Genomic DNA, 26763 nt, shown 5'->3' on the forward strand with positions numbered 1-26763 from the left:
TCCGAACGGAGACACTCAATACACTAAACAGTGTTGCAGACTAGCTAAACAGCCAGCGTGCTCTAAGTCTAAATGACTATCACAAATGCACATAACCGTAATGATCAAAATGAGGGGGATCATCTCTCTATTATAGCCCTCGCCTCACTCAATCCCAAGGCTCACCTCCTCCTGCGTGGTTCCCCTCTTGCCACGTGTTTCTTCCCTCCTGCGCAGTCTCTCCAAGTGTCTGCGTGGGCTCCATTTCTGCGTCCCCCTTTAGCTCCCTTGGCTCCCCTTTAAGTCACAATGTTGTGCTACTAGGAAGTGACTTTTTATTCTAAAAGTGAGTTATGTCCCCCATCCTCACTTTTTTTTATTTACAAATAACTATAGAAGGCAAAAACTGAACAAAATTGAATATTCCAATTAGCCATGGCTAATTAGGAATATTACAGTCTCCCCTGGCAAAATGTTGCTTGTCCTCAAGCAATTGAAGTGATGGATGCTGCAAGATCTTCTCTCTCCCAAGTGGCATCTTCATCCGACAAATTCTTCCACCTCACCAAGAATTCCCAAACCGTCCTGCTCCGCAGCTGCCTCTCCCTAGTATCAATGATAGCCTCCGGCTGCAATACCAAATGCCCCTCGTCATCCATGGGTGGTAGCTCATCTGTCACTGTCACCTGCTGCCCCAATGCCTTTTTCAGGCATGATACATGAAAAATGTTATGAATCTTGCTGCCTTGGGGCAGCTCCAACTCATACGCAACCTGTCCAATCCTGCGTATCACCCTGTACGGCCCATAAAAGTAGGGCTTGAGCTTCTCAGCCCCCTTCTGCTTTAGTGACGACTGTCGGTATGGCTGTAATCGTAGGTGGACCATGTCCCCCACCTCAAACTGTCTCTCCACCCGACACCTGTTAGAATACAACTTCTGTTGGTTTTGCGCTGTAGCCATGTTATCCTTGAGAGCTTGGAGAATATCCTGACTCTCTTGGATCCAAATCTTGGCTCTAGGAGCCTTGCTATCACCAAACATCACGTCAGCCAAAAATAAAGGATGATACCCATATAAGGCATAGAATGGTGACATACCGATGGACATGTGATGTGAAGTATTGTAGCAGTACTCCCCTAGATGCAAGCCACCTCAACCATGCTTGCTGCTGCCCACTGACATAGTTACGCAAGTAGCCCTCTAGCCACTTGTTAACTATCTCTGTCTGCCCATCTGTCTGTGGGTGATAATTGGTACTTGGTGTCAACTCCGTCCCCACCAACCGGAAAAGCTCCTGGCAAAACCCGCCCATGAAACGGCTGTCCCTATCACTGACAATGGTCTTAGGAAGACCATGTAGCCTGAAGATCTCTCTGAAGAACAGCTCGACCACCTGTGCTGCTTTATAGTGTGCGAATATGGCAAAAAAATGTGCATACTTCGTCAGTCGATCAACGACGACAAAGATACAATCATTGCCTTGTACCATGGGCAACCCTCTGATGAAGTGCATCGAAATACTCTCCCATTTCCCCTTCGGAATGGGAAGAGGCTGCAATAATCCTGCGGGATGGCTCATCTCTCCCTTGTTCCTCTGGCAAACATCGCACTCCCGGATGTGTTGGAGTACGTCCTCCTTGAGGCCCTTCCACGAGAACCTCTCCCTAATGGCCCTATAGGTTTTGGTAAACCCATGATGTCCTGCCAAAGGTGAATCATGTGATGCCTGGAGTATCTTCTTCTTGAGCTGAGACCCCTCAGTCAAGAAGATCCGGTCCTTGTAATAGATGATCTCATCGACCACCCTGTACCTGTCATCTGCTACCTGCCCATCCAAAACCTCACATGCAAACCTGTCCTTGGAGTACTCTACTAAGAGTCGAGCCCTTCAGTCTGTATCCAAGCTCATAAGAGACAACGTGGCTGGTCTACGTGAAAGGGCATCTGCTACCACGTTGTTCTTACCCTTGACATATTCAATGTCAAAGTCATATGATTGGATCTTGCTGATCCACTTTTGTTGCCTCCCCTGTAGCTGCTTTTGCTCCAAAAAGAACTTGAGGCTGTTGTGATCAGTCCTCACCCTGAACCTGTTACCCACCAAATACTGCCGATACTTAGCTAATGCATGCATGATGGCCAGCATCTCCTTGTCGTATATAGAATACAACCTCTCGTGCGGAAGGAGCTTCCGGCTCCCAAAGGCTATAGGGTGACCTCCCTACTTCAGCACTGCGCCAATCCCCTCTCCCGACGCATCACACTCCAAAACAAATTGCTGCGTAAAATCTGGCAACGCAAGCACTGGGCAACTGCTCATAATCTCCTTGAGCCTGTCAAAGGCTCGCTACGCTATATCTAACCAACTGAATGCCCCCTTCCTCGTCAAATCTGTCAGGGGTGCAACAAGCTGCGAGAAACCTTTGACGAACTTCCGATAGTAAGTACAAATGCCAATGAATCCTTGAAGTTCCGTCACATTTCTCGGCTCTGGCCATTCTCTAATGGCCTCGATCTTCTCCTCGTGGACCCTCACTCTGTCCACTCCTATGATGTGTCCCGGATACAACATCTCCGTCAACCCAATTTCACACTTGGAGAGTTTGGCATAGAACTACTGCTCCTGTAAGATACACAATATCGTCTCAATGTGCTGGAGATGCTCCTCCCAAGTCCTGCTGTAAATGAGAATGTCATCGAAGAATACCAACACCAACTTCCTCAAGTGACTACGGAAGATGTGATTCATGTCAGACTGAAACGTAGCAGGGGCGTTGGTTAGCCCAAAAGGCATCACCAAGAACTCAAAGTGCCCATAGTGACACCTAAAGGCGGTCTTGGGAATGTCCTGCTCCCTCACGCGAATCTGATGGTACCCAGATCTCAAATCAATCTTTGAGAAGAATCGTTCTCCCCTCAACTCGTCCATCAACTCATCGATCCTGGGTATGGGGTACCTATTCTTTAGGGTCTTCTTGTTCAGGGCCTTATAGTCAATGAACATCCTCAATGTACCGTCCTTCTTCTTCACCAACACTACCGAAAGGACTCGTGCTCGGTCGAACGTGCCCAAGAACTAGCAACTCCTGAATAGCCTGCTCAATCTCATCCCGATAGGCCTTGGGGTGCCTATGGGGGGTGGTGATCACTGCCTGTATGCCTTGCTCAAGCTCGATGGTGTGCTCAAACCCCCGATCCGGTGGCTATCCTGGTGGAATCTCCCCAAATACTATGGCATACCGATCAAGGATGGACTGTATCTCTGTATGTATCGTCTGTCCTGTAGTCCCTGCCTCTGATGCATGCAGCTCCACTACCCACTCTATGTCTCCCTTCCGGAAGACTACCTCCATCCAATGAGCCAACATAGTCTGAGGAAAATATGTGTGCTATCCCCGTATCTTCTCATGCCTCCCTGTCTTCTCATCATCCCACTCCATCTCTAGGGTCTTCCAATCCATCGTGATCTTCCCTAGAGTGATAATCCACTGAACACCCAGTATCATGTTGGTGTCCGGGATATCAACCACGAAAAAGTGGTCAGTCAATGTGTAGGTGCCCACGTTACTGAAAGCTATAGAACATAACGAGCACACGTCATGGTTTGATCTCCTGGGACCAAGACTGAAAACCCATCGAAGCTCTCTGTCTGAATACCTCTCCGCTCAACCATCTATGCATCGATGAAGTTGTGGGTCGCCCCACTGTCAACCAAAACTGATACTCGTTGGCCACGTACTGTCCCTCGTATGCGTAGCGTCAGATACTTGGGAACTCCTCGCAATGCTGCAAGGGCCCCTCCGGTAGGTGCAATAGATGCACCACCTGTTGCTGGCAGTGGAGGTGGCAAAGGTCTCTGTATGGCATGGCTATCTCCTGCCTCCACGTCATCCTTGTCATCCTCTTCTCCACTGCTCTTAGAGAAGACCTCAATAAAATGTGCTTTACTTGCAGCACATCTATGTCCTGGTGCCCATGGCTCCTGACATGTGAAGCACAACCGCTTCTTCTTCAGCTCCCTCTTGACATCGTCCTCGATCTGTACTCGTCCTGGATTCCCCTTTGGAGGTGGAATCCTCACATCCTTCCCCTTAGACTGAAAAGGCTGTCTTTGGGGGTAAGGTGTCCGGGTCCTGGGTAAGACATCCTGTAAGTCCCGGGTCCTGCTGATAGCGTCCCGGAGCGTGGTTGGTCTAGTGGATCAGACTAGACCCCGAAGTGGCTCTACTAACCCCTTAACATACATATAGACACTCTGTGCCATGGATAGGTCTGGCACCATCACGGAGACCCTCAAGAAATCTGCAATGTAGGTCTTTGGGCTCCATGTCTGTTTGAGCCTCGTCAGCTCAACAAAATGCTGCTCTGGATCCCTCCAATCAAATCGCTCCATCAATCTCCTGGTAAACTCCGCATATGTCGTCACTGTAGAGTGCCTGAGTGTAACCATCCCATGAAACCACCAATCCTGGGCCTCGCCATCCAAATGCAATGTTGCCACCTTGATGGCCTCTGCCTCTGATATCTGGTTAAACTGGAAATAAATGTCCAGCTTCTCCACCCAAGACTTCACCGAACTGTTTGATGAACCATCAAATGTAGGCAAGTGGAATCTACTCGCTGCACAGTGGGTGTCACCATCATGGTAATGCCAGTTTCCTCTGTGATGATCGCGGGGCCTACTATCCCCCTGGAGCTGAACAAAGTCTCTGAATGAAAGATCATCCTTGAACTCCTGCCCATAGGCCTGGTACTCTGCAAAATAATCGCCCATATCGCCGGGCTCTACCTCCTGCTGGGCTTCGACCCCCGTGTCGCTCCTAAGAACGTGGGCATGGTAGAGCGTGTAGGGACATGTGAGGCCACCTGCTGCGCAGTATCACGCTGCTCTGGCAAATGATAGGATGCACCCGATCCCTCACCAATCTGAAAAACCCGTGCGCTCTCATGCTTTCTGGCCTCTACTGCCATGAATCTCTACCCCATCACCTCAATCTGCCTCGACAGATCCTGCATTGATTTGAGGAGCATATCCGCAAATCTCTTCCCGTCCTCGTCTGCCATCGGATCCCTCTTCTCTGCGTCCACTACTAGCTCTTTCTGTTCTGCGTCCACCACAGGCTCCTCCTGTTCTGCGTCCACCACAGGAACATAGTCTCCCTCCCCGTAGGTATTCTCTAACTTACCTCTGGTGTCTCTGTACCTCCTACCTCTGTAACAGATGTAGGGTTTTTCCCTTGGTGTCATAGATTGCTAGCTCCACAGGATGAGCCAGATCTATGCTCTGATACCACTGTAATATCCCTATCCAGGAATATTCCTCGAACCCTAGCAAAATCTCAACCAGAAAAATGCACAAGTGGTATAGTAGCCGAGAAAATACAGATATATAATAGTAGTGCAGCAACAATAATGAACATATGAAATATAAACAGATACACACGAGATGCAGCGAGAAATGCTAAGCCATTTTATTATATTGAGTAAAGGAATGAGTACAGAGGTGATCAGAAGGACGGAACCTCGACTTGCACAAAGCAAGTGAAGAAATACACTCAGAATGACAAAGGAATGGCCTCACACTGATCTGCGTCCAAGCTGCTGGAGAAATGTCGTGTTGCTGCTACTGCTAGAAATCAAATGAGGATTTGGGGCTGCTCCCCTCCTCAAAAAAGGCTGAAACTTTGGAATCAGACTCTACTCAAGAAACCCAGAAAAGCCCAAAAAGATTTTCTGAAACAGTCGACCCCCGAAAATCACCCCCTTGGGGTTCTGCGTAGTCCCTCAATGCTCTACGCTGCCACTCAATGAAACCCTCCAGACAACGGCCAGAAACTCCTTCCAAAACTCTCCAATCTACAAGAGTTGATCCCCTGCTCTACCTCTCAGCACAAATCCTCCTGCAAATCCCTCAACCCAGACTCTTGCCAAGAAGAACTGCGTCCTCCTCTCTGTGTTGCGCAGTCCTCCAAAACGCTGGTAAAACTGCTGCTGAAATATTGATGAAACTACTGCTGGAATGCCAATGGAAATACCTTGCCCGAGCAGGCACTCGAAGTCCCCCGGGGCTAAAGGTGAGATCTCTGAATGGAGACACTCAATGAACTAAACAGTGTTGCAGACTAGCTAAACAGCCAGCATGCTCTAAGTCGAAATGACTAGCACAAATGCACATAACCGGAATGATCAAAATGAGGAGGCTCCTCTCTCTATTATAGCCCTTGCCTCTCTCAATCCCAAGGCTCACCTCCTCCTGCGTGGTTCCCCTCTTGCCACGTGTTCCTTCCCTCTTGCGCAGTCTCTCCAAGTGTCTGCGTAGGCTCCATTTCTGCGTCCCCCTTTGGCCCCCTTGGCTCCCCTTTAAGTCACAACGTTGTGCTACTAGGAAGTGACTTTTTATTTTAAAAGTGAGTTATGTCCCCCGTCCTCACTTCTTTTTATTTACAAATAACTATAAAAGGCAAAAACTGAACAAAATTGAATATTCCAATTAGCCATGGCTAATTAGGAATATTACACCTCTACTGTTGTGCATCTCTGCCCCATCACCTTAATCTGCCTCGACAGATCCTGCATGGATTTGAGGAGCATATCCGCAAATCTCTTCCCGTCATCATCTGCCATCGGATCCTCCTGCTTTGCGTCCACCACAGGCTCCCTCTGTCCTGCGTCCACCACAGGCTCCTCCTGTTCTGCATCCACCACCGGAACACAGTCTCCCTCTTCGTAAGTGTTCTCCAACCTACGCCCAGTGTCCCTACCTCTGGAACAGATGTAAGGTTTTTCCCCCAGTGTCATAGATTGCTAGCTCCACAAGCTGAGCTAGATCTATGCTCTGATACCATCGTATAGGTTTTCCATTACACCAAAACCCGCAAGTGTTGGTAAACGTTACAAACTAGTAACTAGGATCCCCAGGGAGGATATTACGGATTCCATAGAGGTTTGGTGATTCTTCCAACACCCCCCCTCAAACGCAACTCGGGGGAATCGAACTTGGGTCCAAGCTCTGATACCATTGTAATATCCCTATCCAGGAATATTCCTTGAACCCCAGCAAAATCTCAACCAGAAAAATGCACAAGTGGTATAGTAGCCGAGAAAATCACAGAGATATAATAGTAGTGCAACAACAATAATGAACATATGAAATATAAACAGATACACATGAGATGCAGCGAGAAATGCTAAGCCATTTTATTATACTAAGTAAAGGAATGAGTACGGAGGTGATCAGGATTCAGAAGGACGGCACCTCGACTTGCACAAAGCAAGTGAAGAAATACACTCAGAATAACAAAGGAATGGCTTCACACTAATCTGCGTCCAAGCTGCTGGAGAAATGTCGTGCTACTGCTGCTGCTAGAAATCAAATGAGGATTTGGGGCTGATCCCCTCCTCAGAAAAGGCTGAAACTCTAGAATCGGATTCCATTCAAGAAACCTAGAAAAGCCCAGAAAGCTTTTCTGAAACGGCCGACCCTCGAAAATCACCCCCTTGGGGTTCTGCGCAGTCCCTCAATGCTCCGCGCTGCCACTGAATTAAACCCTCCAGAAAACGGCCAGAAACTCTTGCCAAAACTCTCCAATCTGCAAGAGTTGATCCCCTACTCTACCTCTCAGCACAAATCCTCCTGAAAATCCCTCAACCCAGACTCTTGCCAGGAAGAACTGTGTCCTCCTCTCAATGTTGCGCAGTCCTCCAAAATAAACTGTTGCTGAAATACTGATGAAACTACTGTTGGAATGCCAATGGAAATACCTTGCCCGAGCAGGCACTCGAAGTCCCCCGGGGCTAAGGGTGAGATCTCTGAATGGAGACACTCAATGCACTAAACAGTGCTGCAGACGAGCTAAATAGCCAGCGTGCTCTAAGTTGAAATGACTATCACAAATGCACATAACTGGAATGATCAAAATGAGGAGGCTCCTCTCTCTTTTATAGCCTTTGCCTCTCTCAATCCCAAGGCTCACCTCCTCCTGCGTGATTCCCCTCTTGCCACGTGTTTCTTCCCTCCTGCGCAGTTCCTCCATGTGTCTGCATGGGCTCCATTTTTGCATCCCCCTTTGGCCCCCTTGGCTCCCCTTTAAGTCACAACGTTGTGCTACTAGGAAGTGACTTTTTATTCTAAAAGTGAGTTATGTGCCCCTTCCTCACTTTTTATTTACAAATAACTGTAGAAGGAAAAAATTGAACAAAATCGAATATTCCAATTAGCCATGGCTAATTAGGAATATTACAAAATCAACCCACAACCTGTCCCACCTTGGCAAGGTGTCTTTGCCCGAGATACTTTGGACAAATACTTGCCACTCCTTTGAGACACTATTGAGTGCCAATCGCACTAGCTCTGTGGTTGAGGCGCTGCCCCAATAACTGACAACTGATCTTGGATTTCTTGAATCTTGGTGAGGAAGGGGTTTATGTGTTCCCCCTTCTGCATTCTGGTGCATCTCAGCTTCTCCTCTAAGTACATCTTCTGCTGCTCGGAAGTTCCCAGGTGCAACGTGGTGAGAGTCTCCCACATTTCTCTGGCAGTTCCTTTGCCAGCTGTTGACCATTACCGGTCAACTCCCCATGCAGTACACCACCTCTTTTCTTGGCAGAAAGGGGTTGCACCTGATCGACATGTCCGTGCCATCCTGCAGTCATCAGCAGCTTGATCATTTTGATTGTAAACCCAGTCTGCATGTATGAATTGTAAATAATCCTAGCAGATATGAGTTGTGTATGTAAATTGCCTAGGTGGACCTAACTTTCTAATGATAATCTACGTCCCGGAAGGTTTTTCGTCTCACCGATCTACGATCGGCAGAGTTTTCCTTCAGCCTGACCCCAAAGCCGGGATTGATTTTGTCATTCGAATTTTAGGAGAATCCTAGTGTGTTAATCTGCTAGATTATAGTTGTGTCGCAGAAACTGGGTGGTTTATGAGGGTCTTTGTTAAGTGAGTTTGTCCCCTTAAGATGTAAATTGTAAAAGTCATGATGTAATGTGTCTTGAGGGTTGAAATTTTTTTTAAATCCCCTCATGAGTCCTAAGTCCTAGGTCCTAGGTGATGTTTCCGAAGGCTTAGTTCGATGATCCATTTAATAAAATAATAAAAAATTAAAAAATAATAGAAAATCATAAAATAAGGCAAAAACCCTAAATAATAAAATAATAATATTTTAAGTGAATGCATGCAAAATATTATTTTTTAATAATTCGACGGATGAGATTAAGAGATGTCTTGATCTTCATCGACGGTCGAGATCATTTTGACATGGATCACTCGAACTAGCCGTTGGGATCATTTCCTTTATATAGGGTGCTAGGGGTCATTTCAGATCAATTGGATCTGTGAGTCTGGTACTGAAGAAGCTCTCTTGTAAATTTGTTTCTGGTTAATAAAAGAAGACTTTGGGGTCCATATCGTGCTGGTGTTACTCTCTTGAAATGCTGTGAGATCGTTTAATTTTCTGCATATTTTATTTTCAGCCATTAATAATAGCTAATTGTAGAGTATTGTGAGCACAGGTATCTTGTTCACTTGCTAGGGTTTGAGTGTTGTTAGGGTTTCTAAAGCAATGGCAGGTATCTCCATTACTTTCTGAGATCTAGCAGCATTTTTGCCCTCTTTACTGATGGTTGTTTTGAGCTGTGCAGAAAACCCTTACTAAAGAAGATTAGCGGGTGTTAGGGGAAGTTCTCGGCTGAACCAGCCAACTCCCACAAGCATTTTTTGCTGAGCCCAGTTGGATTTGATCCTCGGTCTATCATTCAGTTTATTTTCTAATTTGCATGAGAGATTTTCTGAAGTTCTTCACAGTGAAAACCTGAAATTTTTATTCTTTAAAATATTTCTGAGTTTATTGCTGAATCTGGCTGTTAATGGGCCAAAATTTGTAAATTAATCAGCTGTTCTGGGTTTTTTTTTAGATTTTGCTTTGTACAGTTTTAATTAAGGGTTTTTGTGTTTTTCTTGAAATCGTAGGTACAGGGTTTCCCTTCAAGGGTTTATGAGCGAGAAAGACAGAAAGTTTTGTCACCAATGCTTAAGCTGTTGACGGTTCTCCACATTATCAACAACAACTTTGTACATTCCTGTCTGCCAGAACAATCCCTGAATCCGCAGAAAACCCTCGCTGCTACATAGTACGGGACAAAGTAGAAGAAGAAAATTGGGACTTAAAGTGTGTGGTGGTTGGATTATCAGCATACAGTTTGTTCCTTTCAAGCGTAATCACCTTTATCACTCTAAATTCGAGGCTGCAAATCATTCGCTGAATTTTCCTTGGCAAATCATTTCATCGCATGAATAATATGCATGTGGGCGTTCACGTGACTTAAGCTCCTCCAGCAAAACCCTGGTAAAAATCGATTGCAATCAATTCAGTATCACCAGCCTGGTCCATACGCTGCTATTTCCGTGTAAAATCCTTACGCCCTCCATTACCATAAGCGTGAATCTTCAACCTGCAATCGGAATCCTCAGCCGCTTTCTGTCCACCGTCTAAATCGCACCTGCAAATGCACAAAGAAATCAAACGATACGCGCCAGACGTCCAGGGTCAGTATACACAGATCCGTCCGACACCATCGACTGAGTAGTTAAGCCCAGGTAATCTCCAGGTATTCTTTCGTTTTTTGTTTCTGCTGCCATTAGCTTTTCCCTGATCGAGGGTTTATGGTTTCCGCGTCGAATTTTTCTTTGCCTGGGTCACGTATCATCGTTCAACGTTTTTTGTATTTTAGGTTTTACAATATATGCGTATTCGCATTTCAGATTTTTTTTTAGTTTTATTTTTTAGTTTTCATAAAAAAATAAAAAATACATATATGTATATAAAAGGATCACTAACATAGTTTTGACTTAGGTTTTCGTATAGTTATTTTAAATTCTTTTTTTTTTATTTAGTTTTGATTTTAAATTACGCTTTAGATTTTAGATTTTATTGATAATAAAAAGAAAAATTTCGAAATCGTTGTTTTGTTTTTAGATTTTCATTTAGAATAGTTTTTAGATTTAGGTTAGCATAGTTAATTGTTATATTAAAGTTTTAGATTAAATTAATTTAGATTTTTTTTGTGTTAGACTTAGGTTTTCATTTAATGTTTTAGTTCAGAATTTTCTTAGGTTTTATTTTATTTAGATTTTAATTAAGTTTTAATTTTAGATTTAAAAAAATAAAAAATAAAAAAAAAAAAAATTTAAAAATTTAAGTTTAGGAATTTAATTTTTGATTTTTAATAAAAAAAAAAAAAAAAAATTGAAAAGCATAAAAGCATCGTGGATATTTTTTGCCAGTTTCAGTTGTTTTACTCAGGGAATTATCATGTTATATCTTTTATGCTGAGATTGAAATTTTCAAGTCTAGATACGAATATGATATCTGGTTAATGATTTATGATTCTCATGGTGGTTTAAAGCATTCATCTTTTCAAAATTTTCAATTGCTGGATATCGTTTTGGTCATTCTAGGAGCATTGTGATACCTTTTGATGACAAATGATTGCTGTTCACGGTTTATGTTTCTATATCATCTAACAAGTAATCGTTTTAACCACAATCTCTTAAGGCACTGGTCTGCTAAATTAATCAAATCATTTTAGTGCTTATCTTAATCGTGTCTCGTGTCTCCCAACCAACTGGTTGACAGTTGGTCTCATCATCTCACAGGGACTACCCCCCTTAGCCGCGGGAGACAGGCTTAAACGGAGGGATCGGGGATCAGAGTGACAGCCCCCGGTCTGAGGGTTGTCGTGTCAATCTGCGCGACAATACCAGCTATGTGTTAAACAATGTGATCCCAAAGACCATCAAGGATCAACCTCTTCACTCGTGCCATCTCCTTTCTGTACTCCTTTAGCGGATCTGCATCTGTGGGGATAACTACCACTGCATCTATGAATGGTTTTAGGCCATATTCATCTAGAAGGAAGGACATCCTTGCCTTCCAGATGACATAGTTGGAAGTACCATCCAACCTGTCCTGATCTCGAAGTCCCGCAGTGGCCATTTCAAACAATGTCGAAAATCTCCTCTTCCCTTCTGCTCAACTGCTGCTCAGCTATTCACACTCCCTTCTGGAGTGAGAAACTCTGCACACAACGACTGTTGATCTGTAAGGGAAATCAATCTTCTTGAGACTAGAAGTTCCTTGAGGAAAATTTTCCCTTAGTGTGTGCTCTTCTTCCACCCGATGCTAATTCTGTTCTAGCTAATTGTTGCAAAACTATTGGGTCCATCTAGAGATTTGCTTTGCGAAAAATATTGGCTGCTCCCTTTGCCTCCGGAATCCTTCGATCTGGAGAGATCAAATTTTTTTGCCCCTCACAGAAAAATCGATTCTCCTTAAGAAATTCGACCTCTTGGCCAAGGTGACTGCGTTGCCTCTGGGGTTTCGACCTGCTGCTCTTTAATGAACAACACAACTACCTCTTCCTTCGCTACTGAGCTCTCTGGCTGATCATCTGCGTTCTGATACCATGTGAAAAATTGGAAACCCGATTCCTATTACAACAATTGGAAATTACTCTTCTAATTGTTAATTAAATTTAACAATTTATTTACTGTTTCCTATAGCAAATACTGAATAACTCACACTACAACATTCACAAATAAAATTGTGGAAGAAATAAACGTTGGAAGAAATCTAGCGAAGACACATAAAATAACAGAGTTATTTTTGGATCAATGTCCCCGGAAAAACCCAACTCGGGAAAACTGGTGCAACAACTGAGGTTTTTATTATCAAGCAACAGTGAAATAATTTGAGTACAACTGGATGCCGAAACTAGCAATCCTACAGAGAAATACTAGCAAGAAAAATCTAGTGAGAAAATCTCCTCACTCCATAGGCAAATTCGGGCTTTGACCTCAGCTCAAATTGAGTTGTCCAAACTGGCTCTGCGCAGCTACTGCGTCACCCTAGCATAGTCACATCCGCACTAAGCTCGAACCAGCTTCTCCTCAAGTCGTTTGGTCTGCTGCTATCTGGGAAAATGTCTCTCCTGGCCTTTGGAACCTCTGCCCAACTTTTCGCACTGAAACTCTGCTTTTCCCCAGCAGTTTCGAAATTGCCTCTAGAGGCTACTATGCTGCTCTGCGTCAGCCTCACTGTGACTCTCTTGCCTCTCTGCAAATGCACTCACCGGAACTGGAATCCTTCCTCCGACTTCACTGCCCCTTCCCTTCTCTCACTGCTTCGATCTCACTGGCTCTCTCTCCGCCAACTGACTGTTGCTACTCTGGAAATCGATCTGCTCATGAAATTGAACTCTCCAAGTCATTTCTCCAAGCCCCATCGACTTCTTTATAATGCTATGTTGAGACTTCAACGACCAAGATTAGATCTTAATCGATGTCTAAGATTAACTTAAAGTCGATCTGTGTGAGTTTCTAGAACATTCACACCATAACTTAATTAATTCTGATTAATTAGTCATATTCCCTAAGTTTAGACTTAGGAAATATTTAAAAATTGACTAATAAGTCAATTCTAGGCGGAATTTCCAGCAACAATTTCTGGGTTTTGGAGATCTCATGAGTTCTATCCTCTCCACAAAATTTCAAGGCTAGAACACATCTGATGCTAGAAAAATTAACAGAGATCAAGATTACTAGAGACTCAAATGACTCTCTAATTTATAGATAAATCCTCAAAATGGAAAAATAAAACCTAGTTTCTTTGATCCTTGTCAAAATAATCTTGGTTCTTGATAAACACTTCAAGATCTTTTAATTTTGGCCCTCAATTTCTTATTTTTGAGGAATTTTCGAATTTATCATTTAATTCCATTTTAATTAGCTCAAAATTAATTATTTAGAGGTAGTTTCCTCAAAAAATTGACTTTGACTTAACCACCAAGGTCCAAGGGTTCAATTTTTCTTGAAAAAAAAAATATTCCCTTGGTGGAGGACCATTAAAAATTGATTCTTTCAAGACCCACGAATTTTTCCATTTGGAGAATTTATTTTCCTAGACAATTTAATTTTGACTCCAATTAATCAATTTTCTGTCTTAGGATTTATTTTATTTTGCCAAAAAAATTAATTAATTTACACATGAGGGGATTAATTATTTTTCCAACCCTCTAATACCTATGATTTTTCATTTACAAGACTCAAAGAGGGAATACACATTTATCTTAGACCATCAAGACACATAACCCATCTGCAACTCAATATGATCTAGTAAACCAAATGATTTGTAATAAAATAATTTAGCCAATTAGGTTAAATTATTCCCAAACCACTTTTACATCAGACTCGACTAAAACACTAGGACTTACCTAATAATCCAACAACAAATTTCACCCTAGCTTTGGGGGTTTAAGCTGGAGGGAAAAAACTCTTTTGATTAGCCGTGTCGAAAAACACAAGTAATCAGTGAGGTTAAAAAACCTCCTAAGATGGAATTCGTCATCAATTACATGCTTACCTAGGTTGTTACATAGACTCAAGGTTTTACTAAGATCATTTACAATATATAACTTGCAGAATGGGATGACTATGACACATGGACTGCTGATATGTGATCCGATCCTTGTTGAAAAAGTTGGTACTTCCACTTCCTTGGAACTTTGAGAGTTTGAGTGCAACAGGTGGTAATAGGAGAGAATCAATTTTTGTTTGGAGCTATCTTATGACAATGATTGGTTGGGCTCCCTATCCTTAAAACGTTGTGGGATGCACCTACACAAGTTCTATGGATGGTGACTTAATCAATCCTTTTACTAGACCCCTCAAGTGAGGTAGTAGAATATGGCCAGCAATAAGCCTCCCATTCAGGCAAAACTTGCATGATCAACACCACTTGACATTCATTGGTTTCTTTTTATGTTATTGAAATTAAGATTTTCCAGCTCACTAATCTATGTCTCAACTGACCTGCCACATCTACACTTTATCCAAATTATAATGTCAGAATATCCAAGAAAGAAATGCATCTATTAATTAACATGAGTACAAGAGGATCTAAATGTAGGTACTATATAAATCATCAATCGTGATATCCTGCTTGTAGCTCTTCTACGTATGTTGTTGTGCCAATCAAATCAATCACCTTGTAACCCTTAAATTAAACGTAATAAGCATACAAAAGGGTCTGTGAATCCCAGAATATAAAAGGAAAGAAAACACTTAGACAAAGTAATTATGTAATGACTGTTCACCACATTCTAGTGCCAATAAATAACTCTCGTGATATTGCATGATGCAAATATAGAGGAGATTAAGAAGTGAATGAAATCATTTTCTTCATAAAGAATACAAAATGTTAGTACCTTGTCAAATTATTTTTGGCAAAAGAGATTTAGTTTTGTATTAAATCTTTTCAATAATATCCAAGTTATCCTCAGAATCCCAAGTATACATTAAATTAGTAACATTTGAAACTATGAAAAAGTTGTTGTAGTAGAAAAAGAGTGCAACTGCTGTATGCAGAGGAAAATGTAGGAAAACTTGTGTAGATGCACCTCTTAGTCAATTTAAATATTGCAAGTAATGGAGAAACTAGTCCAATCAATTTAAAGTCCCAAGTCAGTCTACTTTTCTCATATTGTGCTGCACTGTCAAACTGGTCTTCAGGCTCACCTGTTGAATTAGTCTGTGGGCCAGCCTTGTCAAATTGGTTTGTTCAATGGTTTTTCTTATGTGTACTCTTTTATGGTTCTTAAGTTGTCCTTCACTACTGAAATATATAAGATGCTTAATTTTTTTTAAATAAGAACTTCTCACCAAACTTGGTTTTAGGATGAATAAGATGTGAGCCCAAAGTAGGAGGGAACCCGTATGAATTATGATGGCTGAAAAGATCAGCATTGTCTGTTGCTAGCAATATGCTTGTGGAGCTATGATTTCGGATCTCAATGTCTTTTCCTTTACTGGACTTAATATTAAAATTGTAAGTGCCATGTGATCAGTAAAGAAATACCATGCTAGAGATCTATCTATTATCATGGTTGGGTACATTGAAAAGAGAGGAGGCATAAGTAAACAAGTTCTGAGGATCAAGAATAGCACAAGGGGGCATTTTAGGAAGCATTACCTATCAAAGGATATCAGTTGAACCTAAACATATTCACAGTTTGTTTTTCTGTTCCATATAAAAATTCCCCCTTTTTCCTTGAGAAGATAATGGTAAACCCTCCAATCAGAAATCATCTTAAATGATTCTCGGTCAATGGTGTAAGTGATGAATTTATTGAGGGCCTTTCACTAAGAAAATCAAAGGAATAATGATGGACATAAGCCTTCTTTGCCATTTTTGCTCTTTTATCATTGGTATGGTCTATATATTTTTTCCATGGAAGGAGCCTCTCTTAAAGCACAGAAACTACGCAATCATGCATGGGTATTATTTCATTACAGAATCACTTGTGCATTTTGTAATAGATGTAGGTATTTTTTTGTATTATCTTAATAAACCACAATTTTTTTGTTGCTTTACAAATAAATGTAAGTAAACATTAATAGCACCATCCAAATCAGAAACTTAAGGTCAATTGCATTCTACCTTGATATGCACCACAGAACCATATTCCTCTCTTTCCTTGAATGACGTCAAATTCTTTTGATGCTTGTGCTGCAGCAGGTGTTGGAACTGGATGACTCGTAGACCAAATGGTAATGTTATTTTGAGGTGCATGTGGAGGGTTGAGAGTTACAAGGAAAGGTAGGCCCATATTGCCTAAATTCTGCAACAATTTATCCAATTTATTAGCAAGAGTTTGTTCAGCAAATTCATTCAGTACGTACTGTGCATAAAGCATTCACATAATGGTTTTCTATGTACAAGAACTGCATGAAAAGCTAAAAGCTATAATATCAGTATATGTGTGAAAAGCTAAAAGCTATAATATGAGCCTTGAATATTCTAGTCTTCTTCACATAGAACTTAGAAGCCATTTGGATTAGCAAGCAGTAATTACTAACTAGAGGTCAGTCCCAGCATAAATGTGCATATAATACTATATGATAATAAACTAACTGAAATTGCCAAACAAAATGCCTTCAAAATATGTGAATTAATAAGGTACATACCTGTAATGTGTTAAGCCAGTAAGTCACACATACGTGGTTATTTTGGCTTCCTAAAAAATTCCAAGCACTCCAGGCTGCTGAATTCTTGGGCATGAATTCTGGATCACGATGAAGGTATATGTTACTGCAAAAGCGTTAGTTTCAGTAACCCTCCATAAAAGGACGATGGAAAACCTGAGCCTACATGAACGAGAAACTTATCTAAAATTAATTGTATCTTATAATCATAAGGGGAAATTTAACAATGAATATAAAGCAATTGAATTGTACTTGAAAATTACATGGGTTTGAATTCAATATCTATATGGATGATGTTTAGAAGAATTTGGCTTGGGGAGACAACTTAGAAACAAAGTATGGAATTGATGGTTTGCTTGAACTCAAGTGCCACTTAAAAACAAATTATCTGAAAAATATAACGAACAGATGCAACCGATGGTGCTTTTGAATGGATCAAAAGCACATGAACTGCTTCAGGGAGGAAAAATGATAAACTAAAGCATGGTTTTCCAAAATAATTGAGGCTCGTATAAAGTTTTTTCTGCTCTTGAATCAAGGAAAATGATATGAACCTTGTGCTTAAATAGATGGCATATCTTCAAAAGCTAGATATAATGGTGGATAATTGTCAAGCATGATTTCTTTACCACCACATAAACTTCTATGTGTTGTTTTCTTAGTTCATTGTCCACTATTTCAGCAATCAAGATAATGCTTTATGGAAACCAAATTCATCAAATGGATTCACTCTCAAAGGTCTATGAAAGCCAAGATATTGCCCCTACTTATTTCCTTAGTTAATGTTTTCTTGAAGTCACAAACACTCCCCAAAGTCTGTTCTGTTGCATATAGGTCATTTTATTGTTGGTCTCATTTCATTTGTGAGAGGATAAATGCATATATTTCTATTATATTCCTTACCTTTTCTCTTAATTTACTCCTCCCACCCAATATAAACTCCTTTAATGTCATTTGAAGCTCAAATTCGATGTTCTCGACCCAGCCATCACCAGTTCCTTACATTTCCTCTCCGTGATGAAGCGTTGGTTACATTTCCCACTATGTATCATTTACTTCATTACTCTCTGAGACACAAGGGTTCAAATTCTCAACCCTATTAACCCCCTTTGATTACAAATATTATTTTTCCTTGATAACATGTTGAGTGACACCAACCAATCAAAAATTTAATCTTTTCCTTTTCCAACATTTTCGAAACCTTTGAAACATCCTAACAAGCCTTAAAAATAACATTTGTAGATTCAAACATTATATAATCTACTAATGCTCAATCATTGTCTCTGTAATATCTCCAATTTTGATTTTCAACATTAGAGATGAATTTGGGGAGAGGACGCAATTCCGGCATTGGAACTTGGGAGGAAAAGCGAATATTGTGGCTCTAGTGGAAAGTGTGGACCACAAGAAAGAGAAATTTGACCCAAGGAGGGAACTCACACTCTTGGAAGAGAGAGAGAAGAGAAGGGAGTGTGAATTAGGAGAGAGAGAGTGGGGACCACAAGGAGAGAAGGAGCAGCGAATTATAATAGAGCAAGAGGCACTCATTTTGGTCATTCATTCATCTATTTAGAAATTTGTCTTTGACAAAGCATGCTTGAGCGGAAGCCAAGTCTGCAAGTGATGTTTAGCACACGAGTGTCTCCGAGTAGAGATCTCAACCCTTGCTTCGGTGGACTTTGAGTGCCAGCCCAAGGAGGGAGTTGCATCTTTTTCCGATTATTCTAGCAGTGGGAGTGCAAGTTTGTGTGGAGGAGACACTAGCAGCAGCGCAGGGACTGCACAGTGCTTGGAGGTGACACACGTGGGAGTCGAGGAGTGAAAAGAGTTTGGGCGTAAAACTTGAGGTGGAGATCGGGGAAGTGTTTTGGGGCCTTTTCCAACATTTTGGCAGAGAGGCAAACGCAACATTTGCAACAGGTTGCATCTTTTGCTTGTGGAGGAGGGCCAAGCATTTGGGGTCAATTTTGAAGCATCAAAACTAGGACAAACCCTTTCTGGGTTTTTGACAAGGACCTTAGAAGTAATTTGGTAGAATTTTCTGGGCAGATTTGAGGGGTCAAACAAGGGTTCCAAGTTAGCCAACAGCTAGAGGAGCTAAAGGAAATTTGGGTCGAAATTCCAAGGTCAACATTTGGCCAATTCCTTCTTGGGTTTTTCTGGGTTATTGGTGGAGAGCCCGAGGTTAATTTCCCGAAATTTTTTGAGCACTGAAGGAGGCCCTAGCAATAATTCTTCACAACCAATAGCATATTTCTAGGTAGTTTCGGTGCAAAGCTAGGAGAGAGCAGCGACACATTTGAGAGGGACTTCTTATTTTTCATTTGGCATTAGCTGTCTTGCCTTGAGCAAGCCCAAGTGCGCTCTTTCTAGTACCTCATTGTACCATCTTCTTATTATAATAAAATGGCTTAGCAGCGTATATTTTGGTGAAATTTCATGGACTGATTCATGTGTTTGATTTTCATGGTTTTATGTCTATGTTTGCTTTGTTTATCATTGTATATTTCCCATTAAGAATATTATAGTGGTATCAGAGCATAATCTTGGCTCAGCCTGTGGGAAACCCTTCGTTCTATGACAAGACCAGAATAAAAAGCTAAGAAATCATGGGATCCAAAGAAAGGTTAGAATCAAACAACATGGCGGTAACCTTGAATGAGGTGATTAGGATGCAACAAATGATGATTGATGTGGGGGAGAAGTTGATTCATTCCGCAATTGTGAATCCGGACATGATTGCAATTGATGTGGAGTTATTGGGAGCAAACTGGAGGGTATACCAATCATTGGGTCATGGCATTCATGTGTCCCTCTCTTTTTGGGAGTTCTGTGAACTAAGATGCATGCACAAACCAATAGATATCCAATGGAATTTTGCTAGGATGATGAGGAGGATTAAGGAAGAAGACGAGAGAGTAGTTAAAGGAGCCATGATTAGCAAGGAGACAGTTGAGCATACACTCGTTGACGAGAAGCCATCCGTTGTTGAGGTATCCATTGATGAGGTATCCCTGGTTGTGACTGAGTTCTTAGGTGATAGTAGCGCACCACAGGTTGATGAGGTGTCGGGAGGCATCTCCACTATTGATGAGGAGCCAATAGGTACAAAGGCATCCAGATCTATGACAGGGTTGTCGGACGACAGTCACCTACGCTGACTGGTGAGCATGTCTTTCATGTTGAGTTGTCTATGGAGGAGCAGTTGGAGGCTCATGTCGAGCCCATGATGGAGGAGGATGTGTAGACATCCTTTGGGATAGCCATTGATGAGGGGCAGCATAGAGACCACACATTGGGATTTCATCACAGTTCGCTTCAAAGGCGCATTGACAGGATCTACAACATTATCAGCCCATCCCTATGCATTGGATTGAGAGAGGCGGAGTTGTCTAGACATACCAGAGGGGATGACCAGGTTAGAAACACTGTTGGGTCACCTTTTCCCATTGGAGAGAGAGAGGCAGAGCTACCTAGTCAGATCTTATGTGTTGACCTGGGTAGTAGGATGAGACGATCGGAGTTGCACAGGGTGCAACATCCGCATGTTGGGGTTGTTCTATGTGCATTCGATGCCTCTCTCGGGGTTGGATGGCGAGAGATTCTTAGTTGGTACCCTGTGGAATGGGCTATGGAGATGGTGGTGGACCTAGGTGTAGTTCAGCAGGATCTTCCAGGCACTGGGGATATCGAAAGTGCAGACTGGCATTGGTTTCTAGGTGGGACTACCTATCATTTCCCAGGTATGCCGGTTGGCTACAACCTGGATGGTATAGTTGACCTAGCAATTCAGCGTGCACATTTGCTATGGGAGTCTCGGTCAGCACCAGTGGTCAACCAGTTTATGGACAGACTCCTTTGGTTGTCTTGGTATGACATTTGTACAAAGGATCATTGGGTGATCAACATACTCTGGCAGGAGTTTGTTAGAGGAGGTGGCAATGGCAGGCCAATGGATAGTGCCTTGTATGGAGCTGGGGACTCTTCACTTTTTTGTGGTGCACAAAGGACATAGAGGAGCAACGTAGTGGTAGCATCACTGCTGACACATAGGGAGATTCACTTCTTGGATCCCTCAGGGGGGATTTGGAGTGAAGATCCATTCATCGATGGGTATAGTGATGCGATAGTGGAGGTGATGATACCGATCAGGTGTGGGCCAACACGTAGAGATACAACTCTAGGCCATCACATCCAGGGATGTGTGGGAGCATCTAGTACTGAGCAGTTGACTATAGGTGGACATGGAGATGCATGGTGGTGTACCGTAGTGTGTTGGATTGCGTTGTCGAGTAGGAGTGCCTTACATCACATTGAGTAAACGTGGGGAATGACTGGTGCCTTGACGCAGACAGAATGTGGGGCGGTACGAGATGGTATAGCTTTAGTCGAGGGTATCCAGTGGTGTACAGGGATAGGTTGCGGCTTATAGTGGCATGACGAAGACTACATCGATACTTGTAGTGAGACATGATGAAGCATAACGGACTCTTGGAGTGTTGGCCCGAAGGAGACTTATAGACTGGGCAATGGGTGTACCATCGGATGCAACTCACCTAAGATCGATGGGGACATTGTTGAGCATCTGGGGACACCATGTTTAGCGGAGACAAGGCTTCGAGGGAGTTATCAACAGATCTGAGGCAGAGAGAGTTTCATCCGTAGGATCACTCTTGAGCATTCCAGCAGACTTTTGATCATACCCTTTGGGACACACCTGCCCATAATCCTCCAGTGTTGCTTATAGTGACAGAGCGTTTGGTTGTTTCCCCTTGACACTCTCTATTCAGGCAGCTGGACATGGGAGGCTCACCCTAGATAGTTGGATGAGACACCGTGTGTCATGAGACGGGAGGAGACTCTCCAGTTGAGACCCTTGGTAGGTGCACGAGTTGTTGGATACAGGCTTAGGGATGGCGTGGTTGATAGCCGAGGTAGCATATGTTCCACCCTTGAGCTCACACTTGAGGGATGGTGGATGGTAGACTTCGTCTTCAGGAGGGTACCCAGACTCCGAACAGTGTCCAAGTGTATTGTCAGGACTTGGGATAGTGGATTTATCTGTGTGGTCTGGCAGGAGCAGGGAAATTTCACATGCATGGGACATACTCCTGATACTTGGGGTCCACCCAGGGGGTGCATCAGGCGTCAGAGACGAGGGCTGGATGGGTTCTAGCAGATAGCAGCGCTACGTAGTGATATCCTGTGAGGAGAGGGAGTTATGAGCTCCCTGAATGTTTGGGGGATCCAGGGACCCGGTTGGTGGGTGGATCACTCCCCTTTGTGATGAGCAGGGTCATGGCAGAGGGTGATCGAGTTCACTTTGGGTTTGACACATGGGGGATCACTGAGACCTCCACGACATGGCGAGGCAGACTTATCTTGTTATGGCTCAGGGTCGAGATTGGTAGTGGAGGAGTAGATATTGGCATCATGGCGATGCCCGGGCAGGATGAGCTTAGCTCTCATAGACCTTTTGCGACTAGGCCTCATGAGAGGAGGATACAGTTTGCACACGGTGGGGAGTATGTCATAATCAGAGTAGTGCAGCTTTAGCATGATGGCACGACTATGAGATTAGCAAGGGACTGAATCATCACCGCTCTTCACAACTCAATAACCTTTAGGGATGAGCTGACTACTATAGGGGTAGATCATGCAGATCTTCCATTGGGGTTTAGCGAGTCACCGATGGAGTGGGGGACTTCATTAGCATGGTAGGTGGGCCAGTAAGATGATATCAGGGGAAACTCACTTGAGCGAGATGCTATCTCTGCAGGGATTGGGTGGTATCTTCGAGAGTATACTCTTGGAGTGCATGGGATGGCCTACGTGGTAGGAAAACTTCACGAGGAGTTGGGCATGGTGCCACATTATCATGATCCCCTACTCATTGATGGTATACAGGGGACTTTTGGTACTTATATTGGGCAGGATAGTGAGTGGAGCGAGGGGAGCTTCAGGTGGGATAGGATGGATTGGGATCCTGGTATTGAGGGATTCTTTCATGTTAGGATAGTGTAGAGACCTAGAATGACTCAGTGGAACGTTTGGAACCTTAGTATTACTGATGATGATAGGGGTGATCAACAGACAAAGGAGGCACTGGTTCAGGCATTGCTTGAGGACAAGAAATTTTTGGCGGGGAGGACTGTAATATCCCCAATTTTGATTTTCAGCATTAGAGATGAGTTTGGGGAGAGAATGCAATTCTGGCACCGAGACTTAGGTGGAAAAGAGAATATTACAGCTCTAGTGGAAAGTGGGCACCACAAGAAAGAGAAATTCGACCCAAGGAGGGAACTCGCACTCTTGGAAGAGAGAGAGAAGAGAAGAGAGTGCGAATTAGGAGAGAGAGAGAGAGAGTGGGGACCACAAGGATAGAAGGAGCCACATATTATAAATAGAGCAAGAGGCACTCATTTTGTTCATTCATTTATCTATTCAGAAACTTGTCTTTGACATAGCACGCTTGAGCAGAATCCAAGTCTGCAAGTGTTGTTTAGCACAGTGTCTCCAAGCGAAGATCTCAACCCTTGCTTTGGTGGACTTTGAGTCCCAGACCAAAGAGGGAGTTCCATCCTTTTCCAATTATTCCAGCAGTGGGAGTGTGAGTTTGTGTGGAGGACACTAGCAACAGTGCAGTGACTGCACAGTGCTTGGAGGTGACACACTTGGGAGTCGAGGAGTGAAGGGAGTTTGGGCCTAAAACTTGACGTGGAGACCGGGGAAGTGTTTTGGGGCCTTTTCCAACATTTTGGTGGAGCAACAAACACAACATTTGCTACAGGTTGCATCTTCTGCTTGTGGAGGAGGGACAAGTATTTGGGGTCAATTTTGGAGCAACAAAACTGGGACAAACCCTTTCTAGGTTTTCCTGGGTTTTTGACTGTGAAACTTCCTAGATATAACAGTCTCAGGAATCCTATTGCATCAAGCTGAATCTACTTCACCTAGATTGTAAATTACATTACAAGCTTATTTCAGATTTCTTCATGAAACATTGAAGTAAATTACTAAAGCAGCCTACACCAATTAAATATGATTTTGAAACATAGAAACTGAGCAAGGAAAATATAAACACATAGGACACAGTTATTTTTGGACAAAAGTCCCCGGAAAAACCCAATGCGGGAGAGCCGGTGCAACAACTCTGAGGGTTTATTATTATTAAGCAGTAGCAAAATCTGAATACATCATTGAATACCTCACAGGGTTATTCAATTATAGAGAGAAATATTGGCACAAGCTTTGTGAGTTTTACCTCACACAATCACTAAGAAATCTTGGCTGATCAAACCCAAAACTGACTGCCCCCCGACTTTTGCCTCTGTGTCAGCCTAGCGTCAAGCTCTCTGGGGATTGCGTGACTTCACTGGATGGTCGATCTGCTGCCCAGGAAATTTGATTTCTGCCTCCTGGTCTCACAACTTGTCTCCCCGCTTTTGAAGATCGAGTTCCTCTGCAAATTTCAGACTCCTTTCTCTCCCTCTGCGCTGGTTCTGCATGGCCCTTCTGGACCTGCGTCAAGGCTTATAGATCACTCACTGCTTCTCTCTGCTAATGTATCTCTGACTGAGAATCTCTCTCTTCGGAAGCTGCTATCCCTGCCCCTCAACTGCAAGAGATCTCCTCAATAGATTTTTCTCTTGAGAACTTCTCACTTCAAAAAATTCATTTTCTCTATCTCTTTGTGTATTTTCCAAATGACCCTAAAGCCCCTTCTTATATCTTCCTGTTGGACAAGCAACAACCTAGATTACATCTTAATCAAAGGCTCAAGTCGTTTTGGCTTGATCCATGGCTTTTTATAGAAGTTTCACCCCTAATTAGATTAATACCCATTAATATTTTAATTTTCCTAAGTTTAGACTTAGGTACCCCATTAAAAATATTAATTATTTTAATAAAATCACTTCTGGGTAGAATTTCCCAAAACGCTTTCTAGGTTCTTTAGAATGCCTGTGCCCAAGCCTCCCTGCAAAATTTAAGGCTTAGAGCACATTCGATGCTACCCCAAATCAACATTGACAAGGACCTCAAAAAAATTTGGCAGAATTTTTAGGGCAGATTTGAGGGGTCAAACAGGGGTTCTAAGTCAGCTAGCAGCTAGAGGAGCTAAGGGAAATTTGGGCCAAAAATATGAGGTCAACATTTGGCCAATTCCTTCGTGGGTTTTTCTAGATTATTGGTGGAGAGACCAGGGTTAATTTCCCGGAATTTTCTGAGCATCGAAGGAGGTCCTAGCAACAGTTCTTCATAGCCAACAATATATTTCTAGGCAGTTTTAGCACAGAGCCAGGAGAGAGCAACAACACATTTGAGAGGGACTTCTTATTGTTCATTTGGGCTTAGATAGCTTACCTTGAGCAAGCCCAGGTTCACTCTTTCCAACACCTCACTGTACCCTCTTCTTATTATAATAAAATGGCTCAGCAGCGTAAATTTTGGTGAAATTTCATGGACTGATTCATGTGTTTGATTTTCGTGGTTTTATGTTTATGTTTGCTTTGTTTATCATTGTATATTTCCCATTAGTAATATTACAGTCTCCAAAACATCAAGAAGTTTAGGCTATGGGGTTTTATTGTGATGAGTTGGGGGTTAGGTCTTAGTGTTTACTCAAGATAATAAAGGGGATTGGTTAAAGTTTAGGGGCTCTGGGTTGATGATCAAGAGCTAAGGGTTGATAGTTAAGGTTCAACGGTTGGAATTTAACTAGGGTACCTTGAAGGATAAGGTTATCTAATATCCCTCTCCAGGAATATTCCTCAAACACCAACAAAACCCCAACTAGAAAAACGCACAAGTGGTATACTAGCCGAGAAACTCACAGAGATAAGTAACAACAGTGCAACAAACAATAATGTATACGTGAAATATAAACAAATACTCAAGAAATGCAGCGAGAAATGCTAAGCCATTTTATTATACTGAGTAATGGACATAGTACAAGAGGTGATCAGAAAGATAGCACCTCGACTTGCATAAGGCAAGTGAAGAAATACACTCAGAATAGCAAGGAAATGGCCTCTCTCTGAACTGCGCCCAAGCTGCTGGAGAACTGCTGTGCTGCTGCTACTACTGGAATCAAGTGAGGATTTGGGGCTGCTCCCCTCAGAAAATGCTGAAACTCTGGAATCAGCCTCTACTCAATAAACCCGGAAAAACCCAGAAAGCTTTTCTGAAATAGTTGACCGCCGAAAATCACCCCCTTGGGGATATGCGCAATCCCTCAATGCTCTACGTTGCCACTAAAGAAGATCCTCCAGAACTCAACCTGAAACTCTGCCAAGATCCTCCAATATGTAAGGGATGATCCCCTGCTCAATCTCCCAGCACAAATCCTCCTGAAAAACCCCAATCCGAAACTCTTGCCAGAAAGAACTGCGTCATCCCTCTCAAGACTGCACAGTCATCCACAGTGCTCAACCCCCCTGCCAACTACCAATGAAACTGCTACAAAACACTGATGGAACAACCTTGCCCGAGTAGGCACTCGAAGTCCCCCAGGGCTAAGGGTGAGATGTCCGAACAGAGACACTCAATGCACTAAACAGTGCTGCAGACTAGCTAAACAACCAGCGTGCTCTAAGTCGAAGTGACTAGCTCAAACGCACATAATCCCATGCCAAAATGAGGAGGCTTCTCTCTCCTTTATAGCGTTGGCCTCTCTCAATCCCAAGGCTCACCTTCTCCAACGTAGCTTTCCTCTTGCCACGTGTTCCTCACCCT

At 42.9% G+C, this 26763-nt stretch overlaps 1 protein-coding gene and 1 long non-coding RNA gene across 6 annotated transcripts in view; one reads left to right on the plus strand and one right to left on the minus strand.

Moving 5' to 3' along the window:
- Positions 1–26763, minus strand: part of LOC149227721 (uncharacterized) — a 473804-nt gene that overhangs the window by 252356 nt on the left and 194685 nt on the right. For all 4 annotated transcript variants that reach the window (XM_089377894.1, XM_089377896.1, XM_089377895.1 and 1 more), the window contains 2 exons: positions 17011–17134; positions 16484–16664 (listed from right to left, as the gene is read on the minus strand). In XM_089377894.1, coding sequence (XP_089234020.1) covers positions 16484–16664; positions 17011–17134 — 305 coding nt within the window. The remainder of the gene's footprint in view (positions 1–16483; positions 16665–17010; positions 17135–26763) is intronic.
- LOC149227722 (uncharacterized) overlaps positions 1–26763 on the plus strand; it is a 410007-nt gene that overhangs the window by 252185 nt on the left and 131059 nt on the right. Inside the window, exon 4 of one of the 2 annotated variants that reach the window (XR_016247818.1) lies at positions 16559–16642. This is a non-coding gene — a long non-coding RNA (uncharacterized LOC149227722). The remainder of the gene's footprint in view (positions 1–16558; positions 16643–26763) is intronic. The other variant, XR_016247817.1, reaches the window with a different exon arrangement.

The sequence above is a fragment of the Pinus tabuliformis genome, chromosome J, assembly GCF_031772625.1.
Source record: "Pinus tabuliformis cultivar Carrire ecotype Pingquan chromosome J, CPIR1, whole genome shotgun sequence".
Lineage (NCBI taxonomy): Eukaryota > Viridiplantae > Streptophyta > Pinopsida > Pinales > Pinaceae > Pinus > Pinus tabuliformis.